We start from the raw sequence: 21780 nt of genomic DNA on the forward strand, positions 1-21780 counted from the left end.
TGCAAAAATGATCCCGAAGGAGCTCTTGTATCACAATGCATCAGCTTACACAGTACTGTCTGTGAGGGAGTTTTTAGCTAGTAAACAAATAACTTATTGGAACACTCTCCCTATTCACCTGATCTGGCCCCCAATAACTTTTTGCTTTACCCAAAGATAAAGAGAATAATTCTAAGGACATTCAGGACATTAAGGGTATTATGATGACAACTTTTATGCCGTTCCAGAAAAAGAGTTCCAAAATTGCTTTGACAGGTGGACTAGGTGCTGGCTTAGTGCATAGCTTCCCAAAGGGATTACTTTGAAGGTGACCATAGTGATATTCAGTAGTAAGGTTTGTAGCACTTTTTTAAGGTTGAGTTTGTGAACTTAATTGTCAGACCTTGTGTTATGTGATGGTGAAGTTTAGGCTTCTCTTGAGCTCATCACCCAGGTGGTAAGCATGGTACCCCAAGGGGTAAGTTTTTGTATCCCTTACCCCTCTTGTACCCTCTCCCCTTTAGGATCTCCCAGTATTTGCTGTGCCTGTCCATCCTTATGCCCATGTGTCTCTAGTGTTTAGCTCCTACTTAGAAGGGAGAACATTTGTATTTAGTTTTCTGTTTCTGTAATAATTTATTTAGAATAATGGTCTCCAGCTGTATTCATGCTGCTTGCAAAAGGCATATTTTTTTAAATGGCTGCATAGTATTCATATATCACATTTTCTTTATCCTGACCTCCATCGATGGCCACCTAGGTTAGTTCCATGTTTTTGCTGTTGTGGATAGGGCTGCAATAAACATACGAGTGCAGGTGTGTTTTTGGTAGAGTGATTTATACTCCTTTGGGTGTATTTGACCCATTGCTGGGTCTAATGGTAAATCTACTTTTAGTTCCTTGAGAAATCTCCAAACTGCTTTCCACAGAGGCTGAACTAGTGTACATTCTCACCAACAGTGTACAAACGGGCCTTTTTCTCTGCAATCTTGCCAACATCTGTTGTTTTTGGACTTTTTAGTAGTAGCCTTTCTGACTGGTGTGAGATGGTATATCATTGTGATTTTGATTTGCATTTCTCTGACAATTAGTGATGTTGAAAATTTTCTCATTTGTTTGTTGCCCGATTGTATGTCTTCCTTTGAGAAGTGTCTGTTCGTGTCCTTTACCCACTTTTTAATGGGGTTATTTGGTTTTTTCTTGACAATTTGTTTGAGTTCTTTATGGAGTCTGGATATTAATCTTTTGTTGGATGCATAGTTTGCAAGTAATATTTACTTACTCTTAATCTGAAAACAAGACAGCATAAATTGAGAATGCTTTCTTTTAGAGAAGATTTAGATTTTCTGCACTTGGGATCCCGAGGATCATCCCAGGTTAGGGCCATGTTTAGCTCCGCTTAATCCAGGATCTCAGGTTCACCCTCTTTGCTCCCCACTCTCCCTGCTGGTGGCTGCATCTCCATCCTGAGCAGCCCGGCCTCTGGAGTCTGCTTACTTCCTTTTCTCTGTTTTCAAGGTTCTCTTTCTCATATACAGACACATTCACACATACTCATACCCTAGTTTTCATTAATTACTGCACTTTTGACAATGTTAAAAAATTCTATTTTGTTAAAAATCTAATTCTTCTGCAAGAAGGCCTTTCAGAGGGTCCAGTCAAAAGTAGAAACATCTACAAGAAATTTTTTACCAGGCATCTTCACACTGTCTCGCTAGCTTCTCTCTCCCCCACCCCCCACCACCCCAGCTTTCCTTTTTCTTCCTACTAAATCTCCTTCCCACCTCTTAATTTTCAGCTGCTTTCCAACACCCCCATTGAAGTCTTTTCCCTGTGTGCAGAGCAGTCCGGCAGGCCTCGGCTGCTGTGTTCAACGCAGTGGGTCCTACCTCTGAGTATGTAGGGCAGTCCGCAGAAGTGAGGCAGGCACTGTCCTCACAGGAGATCTGCCCTCCTCGTAAGGCATTGGGAGTTGCAAATAGCAGTTTTTTTTCCAGTTGGTTATTTCTGTTCACAAAGTACATGTCAAGTGCCTGCCTGGCACTGTCTGGATCCCTATAATGAGTTCACCTCCATGTCGCATTACCTTCCAGGTGTCCTGTCTTCAATGCTCTCACCAAGCAATATTTAATATGATCAAGAGCATTAGGATTTTTAAATGATCATAATGTGTCTAAAGAAATATGGAAAAATTGGCCTAAATAATTGAGTTTGGTGATACATTTTTTTTTTTATTTTTTCATTTTTTTGAGTTGCAGTCTCATTCTTGTCTCTCAGACGGGAGGAGTGCAGTGGCATACTCACGGCCACCGCAGCCTCGACCTGTTGGGCTCAGGCGATCTTTCTGCCTCAGCCTTCCAAGTAGCTGGAACTACAGACGCACACCACCACGCCCTGCTAAGTTTTTGTGATTCATTGTAGAGACAAGGTCTCACCAAGTTGTCCAGGCTGGTCTGGAACCCCCGGGCTCAGGCAATCCTCTCACCTTGGCCTCCCAGGGTGCTGGGATTACAGGCTAAGCCACCGCACCTGGCCTGGTGATTCATTTTAAAGGTTGTTTTTTGCTATTATTTCTTTCCTACTAGTGAATCATCTATAATATAGTTTGAAATTAGTAACTGGTCTTTTATACCCATATTTCTTTGGTAGCAGAAATTAGAATGAGTAATTGTTATGTTTCTCAATGTACATAAAGTGTAAATCAGAAAAAACTCCTCTTTGGTAAATACTATCACTCTTACTCAGGTGACCCTCTTATAGAGGAATATTTTCTTTCATCTTATACTTTTAACAGAGAGCATTAAGTACAGCCCTAATTTCACTCCTTAGTAAGTATTTATTGTGGGCCTATTTTGCGGGAGGCCCTGGTCAGGCTCTGAGATAGAGTGGGGAGCAAGTGAAGTCCTCATGCTGGTCAGGCTCTGAGATAGAGTTGGGAGCAAGTGAAGTCCTCATGCTGGGTGCACATCCTGGGGGAAGCCGTGGTGGCAGAAGACTTTGCAGAGCATGGTAAGTGCCAAGCAGAGCAGAGGGAGGAGAGGCACAGGGCAGCAGGGAAGCATTCCAGGCAGATGGGACAGTGAGCATAAGGGCTCTGAGGTGGCCTAATACTTTAGTGTGAGGCTAAATCTAACCTTTCCTACACTTCTGTTTTTCAGGCATCCGAGATGTTTCCAAATGGAGTGAGAAAACGAAAAAGCCTCTAGAAGCCCTATATGGGTATGACTACTTTGCCAGAACCTGTGAAAAGTGGGTGGATGGCATAACACAGTTTAAACGTCTACCAGATGGTAGGTTATGTGGACTTGAAGGGTTCCTCTGCCTTTCAGAGAGGGTGCTTGAGTTCCTTCCCTGATGTTCCAGAATTCCTCAGTGTTTCATGAATCTGTTCATTGTCCTTACACACTCATGTGTGAACAGAGAAAACTAGGTATTTTATACAGTGCGTGCTCTTGTACAATAAATCTGCCTTACCCCAGAGACAGGACTGAATGTCTAAATATTCATGTTGTTGAGTCTTTAATAGCAGATTCTTCTTTTTTCCTTTGTGTGTGATGACAAAATAATTCTCCAGAGGCCTTGAACAGTTTCTATTTTCAAATTCCAGAATGGGTAATTAGAAGACAAGCCACAATATGTACAATATTTTTTCCTTTTTACATATTTAGACATATCACCATTAGGACACTGTTACTGGACAAAAAAGGAGGAAGTTTCTGTCTTAATCTTCAACTCCAGTAGAATTAGAACGAGGAAGAAAAATACTCAGTTCTTTTCCCATCTTCAGAACTGTTATATGACCTTAGCTATAAACAAATATCTCCTATTCTTTGTTTGAAAAATTTCCATTAACAGTGATGATGAGATTTCCATTAACAGTAAGGCTTGACATCTCTATGAGAAATTCTGAATTAAAATTTATTTTTATACAGCAATTTATGTTTATAATCTCACTTTTGTTTTTTTAAGTAATTGCCAAAAAAATAGAGTAGCTGAGATCTAATCTTGGAGTACATTGTTGCAAAATGGTTCTGATTAGAGGACCAAGTTGATCTGTTAGGTAATCATTTCTTGCATGAGTCTACTGCCAAAACCTGCACAATGAAAAAGACATTTGGAAATGTTACTGTTCTAGGTTGAATTGAAAACAGCATATTGATCCTGTTCAAATGCATTATCTACCCATAGAACCAGGTCCTAGAAATATGTTTCTTTCCATTCTTAAAAGATGACATAAAACAATGTTTGAGTCAGTTCTCCATTAAAGAGGCTGAAAAGAGAGCCATATCTAAGAGTCCTGGCTTCCATAAAGCTAGCTCCCTCCTCCTGTGTAAGAAAACACTGCAGCTCTGAGAAGACTGAGGGCAGTCTTGGCAGAGCTGCTCTGCCCTACCTGGGCCCCAGGCCCCTACCTCTTCTTCATTTGGGGTTGCTGCCTGCTAAACAAGAAGGGAGCCAGTTGACCAGGGAAATACTTCTGCAGGTCTCTGAAGCATCCCTCTTCTGGTCAGCGATGACACACACCTGCCAACTGTATAATCAAATGATTTGTAAATGTAAATTCTAAGCTGGGGCTTGGTGCCTCAGCCTGTAATCTCGCGCCTTTGGGAGGCTGAGGTGAGTGGATTGCCTGAGGCCATGGGTTCGAGACCCGCCTGGGCAGGCGAGACCTCATCTCTACAATAAATCAAAAATATTAACCGGGCGTGGTAGCGCGCACCTGTAATTCCGGCTACTCCGAAGGCTGAGGCGGAAGGATCTCCAGAGCCCAGCAGGTTGAGGCTGTGGTGACCGGGAGTGGCCACTGCACTCCATTCTGGGTGACAGAATGAGACTCCAACTCAAAAAAAAAACCATGTAAATTCTTATACTTTATTGAAGAGAACAGTTGTAAAAAGATAGGAAGATTCAAAGGCAGAAATAGAATTAAGTCAGTGTTTTATTTTATTTTTTTAAGTCAGTATTTTAAAACAACATCATAATATAGAGGATCTAGCAGTGTATAAATCATATCCCAGAGTGGCTCATGCCTGTAATCCCAGTACTTTGGAAGGCCGAGGTGTCAGGATTATTTGAGTCCAGGAGTTTGAGACCAGCCCGGGCAACATAGCAAAGTCCTGTCTCTATTTAAAGAAAAAAAAAAAAAACCTGTCTTCCAGTAATGTTGTTAATAACTTACCCCCCTTCTGTGCTAATTAATTTTGTAGGATCCCTTATTTTTAATAGTTGTACCCTCAAGTTTATGGATGCCCAGTTTATCCTCGGGATTCATTGCACGACTTTGGATTCAGACAGGCCTGGGTTTGAGTTCTGACCTTGCCACTGGCTTGCTTAGAATGGTTTTGGGCAGATGACTTAGCTTCTTGAAGCTTCAGTTTCCGTCTGTGATCTGGAGGTACTAACCTACCTCAAAAGCTGTTGTGGTGATTAAATGAGAGACTATTTAGCTTTGGTACAGAGCCTAGGACAGAGAAAGTGCTTAATGAAAGGTTGGTATTACTATTATTATTACTATTACTTAATGCATGAATGATTGTTTAGGCTAGATGAGTTAAACCTACAACTACTCTAAGTGTTTAACAGGTATGAAATTGTTCCTAACACAAAGTGAGCATTCAGAAATACTGGCTGTCATCATCATCGTTTGATTATACTGTTGGCAGGTATGTGTCATCGCTGGCCAGGAGAGAGAAGCTTCAGAGACCCAGAGGAGTATTTCCCTGGTTAACTGGTCCCCTTCTCGTTTAGCAGGCAGTGACCCCAACTGACGAAGAGGTAGAGGTAGAGGTAGGACAGGGCAGCTCTGCCAGGAATTCCCTCAGCCTTCTCAGAGCTGCGATGCTTTCTTGTTGACACAGGAGGAGGGAGCTAGATTTATGGAAGCCACGACTCTTAGATATAGCTCTCTTTTCAGCCTCAGAACAACCCTGGTTGCCCCTGATTGAGGCTAAAGTGCAAAATAGTTAAGGAACCACCAAATAGTTTACAGAGGCAGGAAATGGCAGTACAGGGACTGGAACCCAGGTTGCACATAATTGCCTCAGAAGTATAGTTCTAAATGAGGTTAAGTTCTGTTTTTTGGTTTTTTTTTTTGAGTTGGAGTCTCACTCTGTCGCCCAGACTGGAGTGTAGTGGCCGCTTATGGCCACTGCAGCCTCGACCTGCTGGGCTCTGGCGATCCTTCCGCCTCAGCCTTCCAAGTAGCCGGAATTACAGGCATGCGCTACCACGCCCGGCCGATTTTTTGATTTATTGCAGAGATGAGGTCTTGCTGCCCAGGCAGGTCTCGAACCCGCGGACTCAGGCAATCCACTCACCTCAGCCTCCCAAAGGCGTGGGATTATAGGCTGGGCCACCGAGCCCGGCGAGGTTGAGTTCTTACAATATCTCAGAAGTATAGTGTCTTAGAGGCAAAAGGATAAGAAAATCTGCTTTACTATGTGTACATTGTAAGTTCTTTGGGAGGCGTATAAGCTTTGAGGGCTAGCCAGACCCCTACGGCCATCTGAGACACGATTTCCAGGGAAAAACCTTTCTATTGTCAAGCATACACTACAGTTTTGTGCATTAGAACTGCCACTATGGAATATAAAATTGTGAAGTTTCCTACTATTTTATATGGATTACAAATTTAAATCAAGCTGCTTGTTTACTGGTAGAGCAAACAAACAAGAAAGAGCAGAGAAATAGAAAAGGAAACACAAAGAATGTTAGATTTGGAAGAAACCCCAAGTTCAGTCAAATCCAAACCATTGTAGATGAGAACTGAGGGCCAAAGAGAGGCATGGCGCACCAAGTTCTGCTGCTTCTCTCCTTGTAGCATGATTGCACTAAAGCAGATACCTTGTGCTGTTTGTCATCCAGGTAACATCTGCCGGCACTTGCTGCCCCTGGTCCAGTGCCCCACCTTGATTGTGCATGGTGAGAAAGATCCTCTGGTCCTGCGAGTCCATGCTGACTTCATACATGAGCATGTGAAAGGATCACGGTAAGTCGGGCCTCACCTTATCTCTCCCTGTCCCAGAAGCCTTGAACTCAATGGGAAAAGCTACAAGAAGGAAAAGAAGCAAGAGAATCTGGGGTCTCAGAGTACATACCCATACCCCCATTTTGCCAGTGTCAGTCAGTAGCACCACTTTGTCAGGTTACCGGTCATTGGAAAGAAAGGAGTTCTCAGATGAATGTCTCTTGTTGTGAGTGGCAAATGTGCTAATAGGTGCTAAGTTCTGTAACATTGGTGACAGTTTAGATTCATATCACTCATTGTTAACTGAAAAAATTTCATATAATTTGAAAATTTTCTGTTTAGTTATCATTATAAAAGCACTAACTACTCAATAAAAAAATTATAAAACCAAAAGAAGAAAGCAAACTGCCCATTGCCAGCCACCCATTTAAATACTATCATTATTAGTATTTTTGTATATAGATATACCCATATTCTATATTCATCTCTGAATTCTGCTTGTTTTATAATCTTAAGATTATGTGGTAAACTTTCATTGATAAGTTATTTCAGCTTTAAATATGGACATACCATAATGACAAACCTGTGATTCAGCATCACAAAATACCAACATGCACTAAGCCATGCTGGTGGCCCACTTGTCAAAGAGCAGATACATACCACTTGTTCTTTTATCCTTGTTTCTGTCAGTTGACCTTGGACATCAGAGAACCTTACAAGAAATTCTGTTATTTCATCCCATAAACTTTTGTATGAAGTAGAAATTTATGTTTTATGTCATTTGGCTTACACAGGAGCCAGCTCTTGCTGGTACCTTATCAAGATGGAAATTCAGGGTTGAATAAATCCATTGTCTCTTACATACTGTGGATTCATATCCTGGAGATGAATGTGGGGTAACTGGGAAATAAAGGACCTGGTTTGCGAACGTGTCAGGAAATAAACATCCTAAGGAGTCTTGGCCCCTTCAAAGTCTGTGTATTTCAGACATCTCTGAATTACTCAGGGCACTTGTGGAATTTTATGGAATCTTTTGAAATTGTATTTGTTAGGGGCCTAAGGAAATCTTCCTTCCCTCTTCCTTTCCCTCCAGGAGCCAATTTCTTTTTATTATTTAAAAAAAATACTAATTTACTTATTTTATGGGAAGATGTAGCCTCTAATGTCGACTGAAAGCGCGCTTCTCAGGAGCCACTTCCTGATGCTCACTGAGGGCCATTGCAGCTCAGCATGGTTAGTGGGAGGGTCCCTGTCCTCAGAGTCCACAGTCCAGCAGGGGAAGCGGAGCAGATGCAGTCCCACTGCTTTCCAATTGTTCTGTTCTATGGTATATTTAACACAGGTTTTCCTGAGAATTTTTAAGTGGGGGAAATGTTTCTTATAATTCCTATATCAACATATCCACATTCCTATATCCAATCTTTACTCTTTAAAGATTAAAAGGCATCTCTTTATTCCACACATTTCCTCCTATGCCAGTTCAACGATGAGTCAAAAAAATATGCATGAGTGTGTATAACAATTCATTTGGCTAGAACATAGAGTAAGTGAAGAATAAAGGTAGGAGTTAGATTAGGATTATATTGTGAGTGAACACAAAGATTTAGTGGAGGAGTTTCTAAGTTGATCAGTAGGCAACAAATGATATTTTCTTTTTTTTTTTTTTTTTTTGAGTCAGAGTCCCACTCTGTCACCCAGGCTGTAGTGCAGTAGCATGCTCATGGCCACCACAACCTCAATCTACTGGGGATTCTTCCAGCTCAGTCTTACAAGTAGCTGGAACTACAGGCACACGCTACCACGCCCAGCTGATTTTTTGATTTATTGTAGAGACAAGGTCTTACCAAGTTACCCAGGCTGGTCTCGAACCCCTGGACTCAGGCATTCCTCTCACCTTGGCTGCCCAAACCACTGAAATTACAGACTTGAGCCACTGCACCCAGCCAGTAAATTATATTTTCAAACTAGACTTTTATAAAATTGTAGTGCTAAGTCTTGGTCAGGGTACAAAATTCAAATATACTTTCATACTAATCCTTCTAATAGTTGTCTATACAACCTCAGTTTTTGTGGTTGTATTTCATGACAAATTTATGAGAAAAGTATTATCCATTTTACAGAAGAGAAATCAAGACTGAGAGATGTTAAGCAATCTTTCAAAGTTGTGTAGCTAGTACATGATAAACCCTAGATTATTTTCTCCTTTTATAGTACTTTCCACCAAAGCATAGCTGCCATTATAAATATACTCTTAATATGAGGGTAAGATCTCTGGAATAATACACCAGGTGTCTTGGTTGATTGTCTTCTAGCATCAGAAGTGACAGGTTTTTGCATACTGACATGCATAGTAGATACAGTGTGTGGCCTGAAAAGATCTAGGTTCAATAAAAGTCAGTCTGTGAGAAAGTTTAATTTAGGAATTCTGTTCCAGGCCTATCTCCTAGCAACAGAGTACATTAGTATGGGAGAGAAATATACCCTTACCATGCATATATTAATTGTTTCAGTAGACTGTTTTATGGAAGATCATTTTCATAAAGCAGTATTCTTTGGAGCAAATGGGTTTAGGGTAAAGTGTTAGTAGCAATGACCATCTAAAACTGGCTTGTATTTTCTACTGCCTTCTTCTGCTGTAAGAGACCTGTATGTTGGACATGAACCTACCTAGAACATGACTGGTTTATTTTGGACCCCAAAGAAGAAAGGTGAATTCCCTGGGTACCAAAACCCTCCTTTGTTCTGTGCACCAGGCCCTCAGACAACAGGAAGCAACCCAGTGTAGCGAGCTTCCAGTGAACTTGATATTTCACTACCTTGCCAGGTACATTTAAAATTTTAAAGGCAGAGTCTATCCCTTCCCAGATTTTTATGAAGAAATACATATCATTTGTGAAATGAATGCCAACTGCCTATTCTTTCTCTCTTCTCTCTTTGTGGGAAAGGAATCGTAGACTCTTCTGGAAGCAAAGAACCTTAGAGATCATTTAAGTTCAGTGGTTTTAAAATTTGTTTTTAGGCAGTTGAATGCCTTCCCCTAATTCTTGTGCAGAAGTCTGCCATGTGGAAGCTAGAGTTTCTAGGTTACAGCAGTGAGGAGCATGCCCCACCCTTCCGGTCCTCCCACCCTGGCCTCAGCTCCCGTGCTCCCTGCACACCCAGCCCTCCCTCTTAGGCTGAGAAGCAATGATATCACTGCCCACTTGCCTGTTTAACCAGCCTCTGCGTGAGCATCTCCTGTTACCAGGTGTGGCATTGCCCTGGCTCGCTTTCAGAGAATTCGTGTTGGGCAGAGGTTGGCAACACTCACACTCTGTGGGGTTGGTGTGGATAGGCCCTGGGAAACAGAGGGGCTGAGCCAGCTCAGAAGAGGACAAGACTGAGCAGCCAGTTCAAGCCATGTGTGTGCTGGGCTGTGTATAAGTTAGCTAGGGCCACCATCACAACGAACACAGACTGGGGGGCCCAGACAACAGAGATTTATTTTCTCACAGTTCTGGAGTCCAGGAGCCGGGTGTGGGCAGAGTTGATTTCTCCTGTGGCCTCTCTCCTCAGCTTTCAAATGGCTACCTTCTCCCTGTGTCCTCTCATGGTCTTCCTTCTGAACTGTGTTAAAATCTCTTCTTGTAAGAACACCAGTCATAATGCATTAGGACCCACTCATGATCTCATTTCAACTTAATTACCTCTTTAAAGCCTCTATATCCAAATTAGGTCACACTCTGTGAATATTGGGAGTTAGGCTTTCAGCATATTAATTTGTGGGGGACACAGTTCAGCCCATTACAGTGTCTCTAGGGAGGTGCTCAGGTCTCAGGAATTGTAGGCCCAGTAGAGGTCAGGTTCTGGGTTTCAGATGCAGCTGCAAATGATAGGCCCCTTACCTGGAATCCCTCTCCATCCCTCACCCCTACCTTTGCTGACCCCAGTGTACCCACTCTTCAGGCCACAACTCTCATATCTCCTCCTCAGTGAAACTTCCACAACTCCACCTCCTCCCCCAGTTGCTCATTCATCTCTCTGAAGACACGTGGCTCCTTATTCATACCTTTTTAACAACTGCTAGCTTGTGAATATACTTTTCTGCCTATTGAACACTCTGACACCTATCTCATGATATGGTCTAGAACACCTTAAAGTGCTCAGTGCTTATTGGAAGAGAAAGAAGGTGAGAACAAGAGCCACACAGAGGGCTGAGTCTCTGTGGATGGGCCAGGGTCACCAGTACAGGTTCAGCTGCATATTCTGGGCCTAGGCCAGAGAGTCAGACTCAGCAAGAACGAAAGCCTGTGTGCCAGAGTTGGCACCTTGAGTTTGTGTCAGCTAAAGTGGAGAAGTGGAAAACAGTCTTGCCTGGAGATCAGGGTTAATATTTTGGGATCCTGAGCAACATTTATAGCAGTGGGGTTAAGAGCTCCAACAGGCAACTCTGACAGACCTGGCTTGAGTGCTGGCTCTGTCACTAACTGTGTGCTGCACATATTTCTGTACCTCTGTTTCCTCAGCTGCAAAATGGAGAGGAAAATCATCCCAAAACCATCCCAAAATATGTATACATATATACACATATATATATATTTATTTTGGGGGAAGTATTTGTACATTTAAGACTTAGTGGAAGCTCACAGTGCACAGTGGCTGTCATTTTTGTAGAATGCTGGTGTGGGTATAGGTGAACAGGGCCCCTAGGAGATATCGGTTATAGCTTGAAGTTAGGTCAGGGGCAAGTTATCTTCTGTCTCAACTTTTAGCACCATTATTACTGTAAGTGTGTGGGTGTATTAGGGATTTCCAGAGAAAAATAATCAATAGGGTATGTATGTAGGTAGATAGGTAGGTAGGTAGGTAGGTAGATAGGCAGGTAGGTAGATGGGTAGGTAGATAGATAGATAGATAGATTTATTATAAGGAGTTGGCTCATGCTATTGTGGAGGCTGACAAGGTCCGCCAGGTGAGTTGGCGAGGTAGAGACCCAGGAGAGCTGGAGGCATGGTTCTAGCCTAAGTCTAAAGGCCTGAGAACCAGGAGAGGCGACAGTGTAGTTCCAGTCTGACAGCCAGCATGCTTGAGACCCAGGAAGAGCCTATATTCCAACTTGATTCTGAGGGCAGAAAGAAGCCAGTGTCCTAAGTTGAAGACTGTCAAGCAGGAGGAATTCCCTCATACTCAGCCTTTTATTCTATTCAGACCCACAGTGGAGCAGCTGAGGCCCACCCACACTGGGGAGGGCAATCTGTTTTACTCAGACTAACGACTCAAGTGTTATTCTCATCCAGAAACACCCTCACAGACACACCGAAAATAATGTTTGACCAAATATCTGGGCACTCTGTAGTCCTGTCAAGTAGCCACATAAAATGAACCATCACAGTGGGGAAAGGCTGACAGATATGTGTTCCTCTTCACAGAGGTCTTGGCCTTGGGCTGGGTTCACTGGAGGGTGTGCCTGCAGGCTGACAGCGAGGGTGTAGGACTGGGCTGTTTAGGTTGAGGACTAGCCAGTGTCCTCTGTGTAGACCACAGAAGAGAGGGCAGGGCCTCTTTCTGCAGCTTCTTTGACTAGTTAAGCTGGGTCACACTTTGTAAGATGGCCTCAGTCCTCCGAGGCAGGCCTGTGGGAGCTGTACTACTGGTTAGCATGAAATGAATTGGCCTAGGGGAAAAATATTCACACCAGTGACAAAGGTCATTTTCAGCTCTGTAGAAAAGGCCAGCTTCTGAGGGGAGGTAGACTCTGCAGGCAGGACAGGACTGCAAGCAGGACAGAATGGCTGCCACAGCTTCTGCTCTAGATTAATTTTTACCTGGTGGCAGTGGGTGTGCCTTCCCCACCCCCACTACTCCAGGTAACTGTTCTCTGCTTACATCCCAGCCCTGTTCCCCCGGTGCTGCTGGTGGCTCCTCTTCTCCACCTGTTTGCTGCTGCAGTGGAAACAGGATTAGCTCCAGACAGAATTTGCTAGCGCTTACCAAGTCTAGTCCAAAGAGTAGAGTCTGACCCTTTCTAAACAAACCTTACATTTTGCAAAACCTCTCCTAAGGGAAGAATCTTACAATGGGAGGTGTTGTGTTAGTCAACAAATGTAAATAAATTGTGCTTCCCTGAGCCAGAGCATTTCTTTATTATGCGGTACAGAATTGGAGCCCTCTCAAAGACTTCTGCCCATTATCAAGTGCAATATAGATAGAATAATAAAACAGTAGCAGACATTTTGAAAGAGCTTACCACATGCCCACAGACCCTGTGCTGTGTCCCTTGTGTGCACTGTCTCATTTCATCCTCAGAATGATCATTTTGGGTAGATTCTGTTACCCTCCCCATTTTCAGAGAAGGAATTGTGAGGGAGAAGATTTAACCTGCCAGTGTAAACCCTGACTGCATGAAGCCTGCGTGCTCCATTGTGTGATGGCACCTCCAGTTTATGTTCAGCAGCCACAGAAGAAAAGCTTTCACTGCAGTCCGAGGGCCCCGACTAGGCCCCATGGTCTCATGGGTTTGGAAAGGCTTTGTCCTCTGACACCATTTAAAAGCCTCACTCCGGCAACCCCAGAGTATCCAGAAGCAGTCCACTCCAAGCTGTCACACTGCCAAAAAAGCAGCCTGTGAGGTGGTTTTGTATCTTTCTGGTGCTTGGGACGTGATTGCATTGGAGAAAAGGAGCTTCTCAGTGAGATGTCTCCGCTCCATTCCCAAGTGCCTGGCTGGCCCTGACTAGGAAGAGCCTGCTGGTCAGGGCACGGGCTGAGGAGCCTCTCCTGCCCCAGCTTTACCAGCTGCAAGGAGCTTGCGGCTCACCCACAAGTACCTTTTTCTTAGGTGGGGCTTTCTAGAAAGAACAGAACTAAAAAGGAAACCATTTTATTTCTGAATGAAAAGGGGCTGTTGTTGGCAACCAGGTTTTGGTGGCCAAGGGAGGAATGGCTGAAAAACGATGAGCCACATTGCTGCCCAGTTTCATAATGAAAAAGATCCTGGCACAAAAGTCAGCAGCCTACCTTGGTTTCTAATTATAACAAAAATGTTCACAGACTTACTGACATTTTTATGGGTTCGTAAATAATTTAGAGTTTTATCACATTAGTCCAAAGTGAAGTCATGCAACAGCACATTGCTTATGATTTGTTACTATCTGTAGCTCTCAGAATTTAATTCAAAAGCTCATTGTCTCACCTGTGCTACCTCGACCTAGAAGGACTATATCAGCAAAGTTAAAGTGACCCTAGAGTTTATACCATAGTATTAGACAGCACTGGTTCCTCAAAAGAGCTGGAATCATGGCCTTTCTAAAGGTGCCAGCTGCAAGGAGGAACTTGCCCTTGCAAATAGGAACTTGTCTTTACCCTCTCAGAGGTCTCTTCATTCCCAGCTGAGCTATGTGTGTAGCAGTTGGGGGTTTCCTACTCATTTTCCTGGAGAATGTGATTGTTTGAAAACCACTCTCCATGGAGCATGTGATTAGATCCTTTTGTTTCTTGGGTGAGAATCTAGGTCAGCAGCAGAGTTCCTGCCTTGACTTGACAGCTGATGTTTATGTCTGTCTAATGTGGTCTTGTTCCCAAAGAAAAATACAAGAGGTTTTAAGTTTAGTGAATTCGATGTCAAACTTAAAGGAGGAAGGGGTCCTGAGGACCCTGAAGTGACCTTTAAAAGGTATCAAGGAAATACCTTTCATACTTTCAACTGTCTGTCCGTCCTCCCATCCGTCCAGAGTCCAGAGCTGGTCTCCAATGTATTAATGAAGGGAGCCTAAGACCTAGAGATTACCACAGACGAATGCAGACAGCACTGACCAGCTAGAAAGAGGGGACTCACAGCTGGCATCTCCTTCTGTCAGGAACCAGCAAACTGTAGCCAGAGAAGGACTTTAGGTTTGGCAGGCTGGGACTTCCCTGCCTCTCAATCCAGTTTAGTGTAGATTAGAGGGTGCAATGTAACCTCGACTTTCCCTTCTATGACCTCTCAGCATCCTTGGCAGTTGAATCTTTTCTGTCTCCTGAAAATGGAGGCCTTGGTCATCCCTGCATCCTGTTCCTTGTGTAGGAAGTCTGGGATCCTACCTTTGGGGTGGGTACAACTCATCCTTCTTTTCTGAATAGCATGAAAATTATTAATAGCATCATTAACTTTCCAGGGTCTTCGGAAAGATACCAACAATGTATCTTCCTTTCAAGTTGATTATCTGCAGGGTTGATAAGAGGCTGGGTTGTAAGAGGCCCCAAATCTTTCAAGGACAGTTTCCTGTCCCACAAGTGCCTAGCACCCACTAAGGTTCTGAGCTCTCAGCAGCCTCCTCCCCCGCTCAGTGTTGAAAGTCAGAGGATTAGGCAGCATGGTCACTGGAATTTTGTCCTGTTGTCCTTTTAATGTCCAATTGTCATTGTAGACAAAATGACTCCAACTTATGCTTTCATCTTAGCTTTAACTCTTCTATTTCTGCACATTTGTAGCTAATGAATAAGTTGTAAAACTGAGAGAAGGCTGTTTTTATTAAAGAAATTACAGACCAGTCCCATTGGATCAAAATCCTATTGAAAGCCTTACAAGGACAGCAAGTTTGCCACTGTGCCGAGCCATTACAGCTGCAGGACAGCTCCCAGAGCACAGGGCTGCTGACACTGGCTCATCTCCTCACAGCCGCTTGTCTGGTGGCTCGTATTTGGATTCATTTGTTCAGTGATCCAAAAATGGAAGGGTGATATGGAACCATGGGTAGCAGGCTGGTAGTGGCTATGAATTCTAATTTGCACTTTTCTGCTACATAGGTGCCCCAAGAAACTCACCTGCCCCAACCCAGTGAATTCAGGACATTTTTTATTTCCATCATCTTTTCGTTTCTCTTAAAATCAATATTATTGGTCAGGTGTGGTGGCTCACACCTATAATCCCAGCACTGTGGGAGGTTGAAGTGGGAGGATCACTTGTGGCCAGCAGTTTGAAACCAGCCTGAGCAATACAGACCCAGTCTTAACAAAAAATAAAAAAATTAGCCAGGCATGGTGGTGCGATACCTATGGTCCCAGCTGCTAGGGAGTCTGAGGAAGGAGGATGACTTGGACCCAGGAATTTGATATTACATAGCTATGATTGCACCATTGCACTCCAGTCTGGGTGACAGAGTGAGACCCTGTCTCAAAAAAGGAGATAAAGTCAACTTCATTAAATTTGATTTTTTAAAAGTAGCCACCAAATCCCCTTTCTCACGGTCAGTTTGCCAGTCAAACCCATGTTACTTGATTTGATTCCAAATACAGTGTCACTGCTGTTAAGTGACTGCATTGCAGTCAACCTCCAGGTTTGTCATAAACTCCAAGAGGTTTCACTCTCATGTCTATATTCATGGAAAGTTGATATCATTACATTTTCTTTTTCCCCTGAGTAGTAGCCATGGACACACCGCAGTCTCGAGCCATTGGGCTCTGGCGATCCTTCTGCCTCAGCCTTCCAAGTAGCTGGAACTACAGGTGTGCGCTACCACACCCGGCTAAGTTTTTGATTTATTGTAGAGATGAGGTCTCACCAAATTGCCCAGGCGGGTCTCGAACCCATGGGCTCAGGCAATCCATTCACCTCAGCCTTCCAAAGCGCAGGATTTCAGGCTGAGCCACCGACCCCGGCTCACTTTAGATGTTCATGAAATAATTAGGGAGGGCAAAGGATTTTGTTTTTAAATAGTGTGCCATTGAACAAAAGCTTTTTTTTCTTTTTTTTTTTTTAGGTTGCATCTGATGCCAGAAGGCAAACACAACCTGCATTTGCGTTTTGCAAATGAATTCAACAGGTTAGCAGAAGACTTCCTACAATGAAAATCTCCCTGTGAACACTTGAATCTTGGTTATTCCTCGGCCTGGGGCTTGATCATGTTGCTGCCTGTTTCCATGATGCCTTTGAAACTCCCCAACTGATGTCACACCTCTGCTCACCCTACCTTCCCAGGCTTCCTGCTCCTCCCTACAATTTGATCATAATCAAAGTAGAATAATGACATAGCGAAAACAGACTCTAGCTTCAATAGTTACAAAAATTAAATCTGCCTTAACATTAAGTTGTGAATTTCTACCATTGTCTTAAAAAATAAAATCCCGCTATATTGTACTTTCAAATAATATTTTACATGGAACATTTGCAGTGTTGATGTCTGCTGTTTAGGACATCTTACATTTCTACTGTACCTTTTAGCTAAGAAACTCAAGCTTCACTGGTTACTTGCATTTATCACATTGTTCAAAGACAGTTAGAGAAACGGAAGAACGCTCTGGTTTTACAGCTTACTAGGGTATCAAGAACAACAGCAAATAGGGAAAGGTTTGTTTTATCCTAAGTAATCCTTCACTTCTGCATCACTTTTGAGAGACTAATAATTCTGGTCACTGAAGATGAAAAAAAGTATGTATTTTCATCTCTCCTAAAAGGACTGCTTTAGCACTAAAGCAGAAATCCTATATTGCTACTAAAACCTTGAAACTTTATTCTTAAGAAGCATTTAGTGAAAGAATAAAAATTATCTGAGGTGAGAATAGAGACCACAAGGTTTTATACACATGCTTTTTAATTTTTAATTAGGATAGATATCTTCAGAGACAATACTATAATTTTTAGATAAGTTCCACATTATATCAGTAGTGAATTTCTGACAGAGACAAAACTGAGCACCATAGTATACAAATAGAAAGACCATGCTTGAGGACAACAGAAGTTCACTAAAGATGCACAAGTAATCTGAAAGTTCTTAAGCCTCGTCCTCACCCTCCTCCTCCTCAAACTCCCCCTGTTCGTCGGCGGTGGCATCCTGGTACTGCTGGTATTCAGACACCAGGTCGTTCATGTTGCTCTCGGCCTCGGTGAACTCCATCTCATCCATGCCCTCGCCCGTGTACCAGTGCAGGAAGGCCTTGCGCCGGAACATGGCCGTGAACTGCTCCGAGATGCGCTTGAACAGCTCCTGGATGGCCGTGCTGTTGCCGATGAAGGTGGCCGACATCTTCAGGCCACGGGGCGGGATGTCGCACACGGCCGTCTTCACGTTGTTGGGGATCCATTCCACGAAGTAGCTGCTGTTCTTGTTCTGCACGTTGAGCATCTGCTCGTCCACCTCCTTCATGGACATGCGGCCCCGGAAGATGGCAGCCACCGTCAGGTAGCGGCCGTGGCGGGGGTCGCAGGCGGCCATCATGTTCTTGGAGTCGAACATCTGCTGGGTGAGCTCGGGCACCGTCAGGGCCCGGTACTGCTGGCTGCCGCGGCTGGTCAGGGGTGCGAAGCCAGGCATGAAGAAGTGCAGGCGCGGGAAGGGCACCATGTTCACGGCCAGCTTGCGCAGGTCTGCGTTCAGCTGGCCCGGGAAGCGCAGGCAGGTGGTCACCCCGCTCATGGTGGCCGATACCAGGTGGTTGAGGTCACCGTATGTGGGGGTGGTGAGCTTCAGGGTGCGGAAGCAGATGTCGTACAGGGCCTCGTTGTCGATGGAGTAGGTCTCATCTGTGTTCTCCACCAGCTGGTGGACAGAGAGGGTGGCATTGTAGGGCTCCACCACAGTGTCAGACACCTTGGGTGAGGGCATCACGCTGAAGGTGTTCATGATGCGGTCTGGGTACTCCTCCCGGATCTTGCTGATGAGCAGGGTGCCCATCCCGGAGCCCGTGCCCCCGCCCAGTGAGTGGGTCAGCTGGAAGCCCTGGAGACAGTCACAGCTTTCTGACTCCTTCCTCACCACATCCAGGACCGAGTCTACCAGTTCGGCTCCCTCTGTGTAGTGACCCTTTGCCCAGTTATTTCCGGCTCCACTCTGGCCTGCCAGAGGGAAGGGGAATATTAGACACTAAAACATAAGGATTTCAAATTCTGTCATTTAGACTATTAAGGAGAAGTGGCAGCTGCTTTTCTGTTAAACTCCCTTCTTTAACTGAAAGAAATATTTGTCTATCAGTGACCCTCAAAAACACTGAAGCTCATAATAAAGTAAAAAGCAAGTTTAATTCACAACAGATTATTGAAGAAGAGGATAGAGTTAATAAACTTAGTTGGTTTTAAATACATACGTTTTAAGCATAGCCATTCTGTAAATATTAAAATTAGGAGCAATGAACCAGGCAAAGATGAAGGCCCAGAGTTCTCAACAGAGTCTGCAACCTTGTAAGCCCCACTTGCCACATTTCCTGGCTCTCTTCTTTCTGCCAGAGGCTGATATGTCCTGGGTGGGATGCAGTAGCCCTCCCCAGGCTGACACTAATCTGAGACGTGGAGAGTGACCGGAACCATGACCATCCAGGGTTGGGTGGTATTATGAATGGGGGAAAGAGGCACCTGTGGCCACAGTCTCAACATGGTACTCAACGCTAAGACCTGTGTTTTGTACAACTATGAGGAAAAAGGTGAGTCATGTGACCAGTTCCCACTTCCTGTTGGTCATGACTACATACCGAACACAAAGTTGTCTGGCCTGAAGATCTGGCCGAATGGTCCGGACCTGACTGAGTCCATCGTGCCTGGTTCCAGGTCCACCAGGATGGCCCGAGGAACGTATTTGTTACCTGTGGGGAGCAAGAACTGACTTAGAGCTGTGGTTGGCAAAGTCCTCATAGGCAGAGCTGTGCTCTATGCAGCTCTCATAACAGCATTCATGAGAGAAAATTCCAGCTTCTGAGACAAAAGGAGGAGAACAGGGTGCTGTTCTGCTTTTAAGAAAAAGGAGGTACTGAGCATGCAGAGCCATGTCAAACAGGCAGGAGTCTTAAGGAACTAGATAGGGTCTTTTTCTAGCAGTTGACATTTAAGAGAGTAAGCAAGAAGCATGTCCTTATCACTTGCTTGTTCCTAGGGCATCATCTGCCACAGTATGGAAGGCAAGAGTGCCTGGGCAAACACATCCAACCTCTCACCAGCAGCCTCATTGTAGTACACGTTGATTCTCTCCAGCTGCAAGTCACTGTCTCCGTGGTAACTGCCTGTGGGGTCGATCCCATGCTCATCACTGATGACCTCCCAAAACTGAAACAAAAAGAATCATATCATGGCATGCTATCCTACATGTCACTGAGGATGGCCCTGTCTTCCTCCCGTGTCCTTGGAACAGTGGCCATTGTGGTCAGTGAATGAGTCCTGGGCAGAGACCAAAGAGCTGCAAGCCCCTATTTCCTGCAGCTGCAGCAGCAGCAGAGGAGCTTGGAAATCCGCAGAGCCTGGGCCATAATATGGCGACTGACTGAAAGGCGGGGAGGGGCACTGGAGGGGGAGGGGGGCACAGCTGATTCCCTTCTAGGGGCAAGGGTGGGGTGGAGAGGGTGGAGGAGTGGGGAAGGGGAGGCCCTGTCACCTCAGGCAGAGCTGAATGTCACTGATGATTGATGGGTCCTGACAGGACTGAGGACAGGTGGACCCACCCTTCGGCTGCCTCCAGGGATCAGCGTATCCTGGCACCGTCCTCACGGGCCCTCCAACAGCGCAGGTTTATGTTACTGACCCACACATTGGTCCGTGGGCCCTGACCACAGCAGCGAATGGTTAGGTAGGGCAGGCAGGAGCCTGGGAGGACGCAGACTCCATTGTGACTTGCAGCAGGGAAGGGGGTGGGGGGGTTGGGTGGGCAATATGGCGGTTGTGAAAGAGACCACGTCCTTGCACTGGCGCCCGCCCCCACCCATGCAGCCTGCCTGCTGCTGCCTCCCCACAGTGGTGGCAATTACAGACCCCGCCCAATGCAGTCACCTGCCACCCCGCAGACGGGAAGCAAGACTATCGCGTTATATGCCATCGCGTCTAGACGGGGCCGGTACGAGGGAATTTATCTAACACTCTTATCTGTATGACCCAGCAGGAAGCCTCTATAACATGTCAGTCCGGTGACACTGCATTTTTTTCACTCAAACGATTCGAACGATAGGCAAAGCTATACAAATTAAATTTCAGATGAAGCTACCAGATAAATATGGCCGTAGCCTCCATCTAAGTTTCAGAGACGAATACACCCAGGGAATGCCAGAGCGTCTGGCAGACAGGCTGCGTCGGAAGGGAATTTAAAAGGCCTTCATTAAAGACACACAGCGGAGTCGCCGCGGGCATCGTGGCAGGCTGTGCAGCTTTCAGGACCCCGCCCGGCGGCCTCGCTCAGAACATACCACCTGGGCCGCCCGGAGCCTCCGCAGCCCCCACAAGCTTCCGGCCCCAGCCTGCACCCACCGTTCCCCACCTAGCCCGCGGCCCCGCGGTACGCCCACCTTAGCGCCGATCTGGTTGCCGCACTGGCCCGCCTGGATGTGCACGATCTCGCGCATGGTGCCGGCTACGGAGCAGGTGGAGGCGCTGGCCCTGGGAGCTGCGTGCGCGGGGCAGACCGGCGGGCTCAGCAGCGCAGGGACCGGGGGCCGCGCCTCTGCTCCTCATTTTATGCTGGGAACCCCGCCCCGGCCGCAGTGACGTCATGGAGGCGGGGATACGGGCCGCGGGGGCGGTGCGGTGGGGACTGCGGTACCACCAGAGGGAGCTGGGGCGCGGTGCGAGGTGAGAACCCCGGTTGCTGCGGCCGTGGGGTCTCGGGTGGGCGTCCAGCCTACGCATCCGGTGGCCGAAGGTCCTAGCATGTGGCCGCCCTCTCCCCGACCCATGGGTGCTGCATTTGTTTTGTCCTTGGGCCTTGACACCTCCCGCATGATACTTTCTGTTATTCTCCTCTGACCTACGCATGAGGAATGGGAGGCTAAGACTGGTGAAATAACTTGTCTGAGGTCACACAGACGGTAAATGGGTGAGTCGGAATTAGAAATTCATGTAGTCTCTTTCCTGAGCTTGCACTACTGAACAAAGAATAAGACTCAGTCCTTGATCTTCAGATGCTCACATC

At 45.4% G+C, this 21780-nt stretch overlaps 2 protein-coding genes across 18 annotated transcripts in view; one reads left to right on the plus strand and one right to left on the minus strand.

Moving 5' to 3' along the window:
• The window catches only part of BPHL (biphenyl hydrolase like), a 36691-nt gene extending 19641 nt beyond the window's left edge, over positions 1 to 17050 (plus strand). Inside the window, exons 5-7 of the mRNA XM_021718319.1 lie at positions 3138 to 3269; positions 6844 to 6967; positions 16663 to 17050. Of these exons, the coding sequence (XP_021573994.1) occupies positions 3138 to 3269; positions 6844 to 6967; positions 16663 to 16750 (344 nt within the window). The 3' untranslated portion in view covers positions 16751 to 17050. The remainder of the gene's footprint in view (positions 1 to 3137; positions 3270 to 6843; positions 6968 to 16662) is intronic.
• A 425-nt stretch (positions 17051 to 17475) lies between these two features.
• LOC103272009 (tubulin beta-2A chain) overlaps positions 17476 to 21780 on the minus strand; it is an 8115-nt gene continuing 3810 nt past the window's right edge. Inside the window, exons 1-5 of one of the 17 annotated variants that reach the window (XM_021718316.1) lie at positions 21158 to 21305; positions 19823 to 19931; positions 19364 to 19474; positions 18126 to 18734; positions 17476 to 17780 (exon numbers count right to left, since the gene is read on the minus strand). In XM_021718316.1, coding sequence (XP_021573991.1) covers positions 17674 to 17780; positions 18126 to 18734; positions 19364 to 19474; positions 19823 to 19931; positions 21158 to 21214 — 993 coding nt within the window. In that variant the 5' untranslated portion in view covers positions 21215 to 21305 and the 3' untranslated portion in view covers positions 17476 to 17673. Of the gene's footprint in view, positions 18834 to 19356; positions 19502 to 19815; positions 19932 to 21157; positions 21306 to 21780 lie in introns of those variants that run through there. The other 16 variants (XM_021718310.1, XM_021718315.1, XM_021718312.1 and 13 more) reach the window with 16 other exon arrangements.

Source organism: Carlito syrichta, unplaced genomic scaffold (assembly GCF_000164805.1).
Source record: "Carlito syrichta isolate Samal-C Ts95f unplaced genomic scaffold, Tarsius_syrichta-2.0.1 Scaffold312069, whole genome shotgun sequence".
Taxonomy (NCBI): Eukaryota; Metazoa; Chordata; class Mammalia; order Primates; family Tarsiidae; genus Carlito; species Carlito syrichta.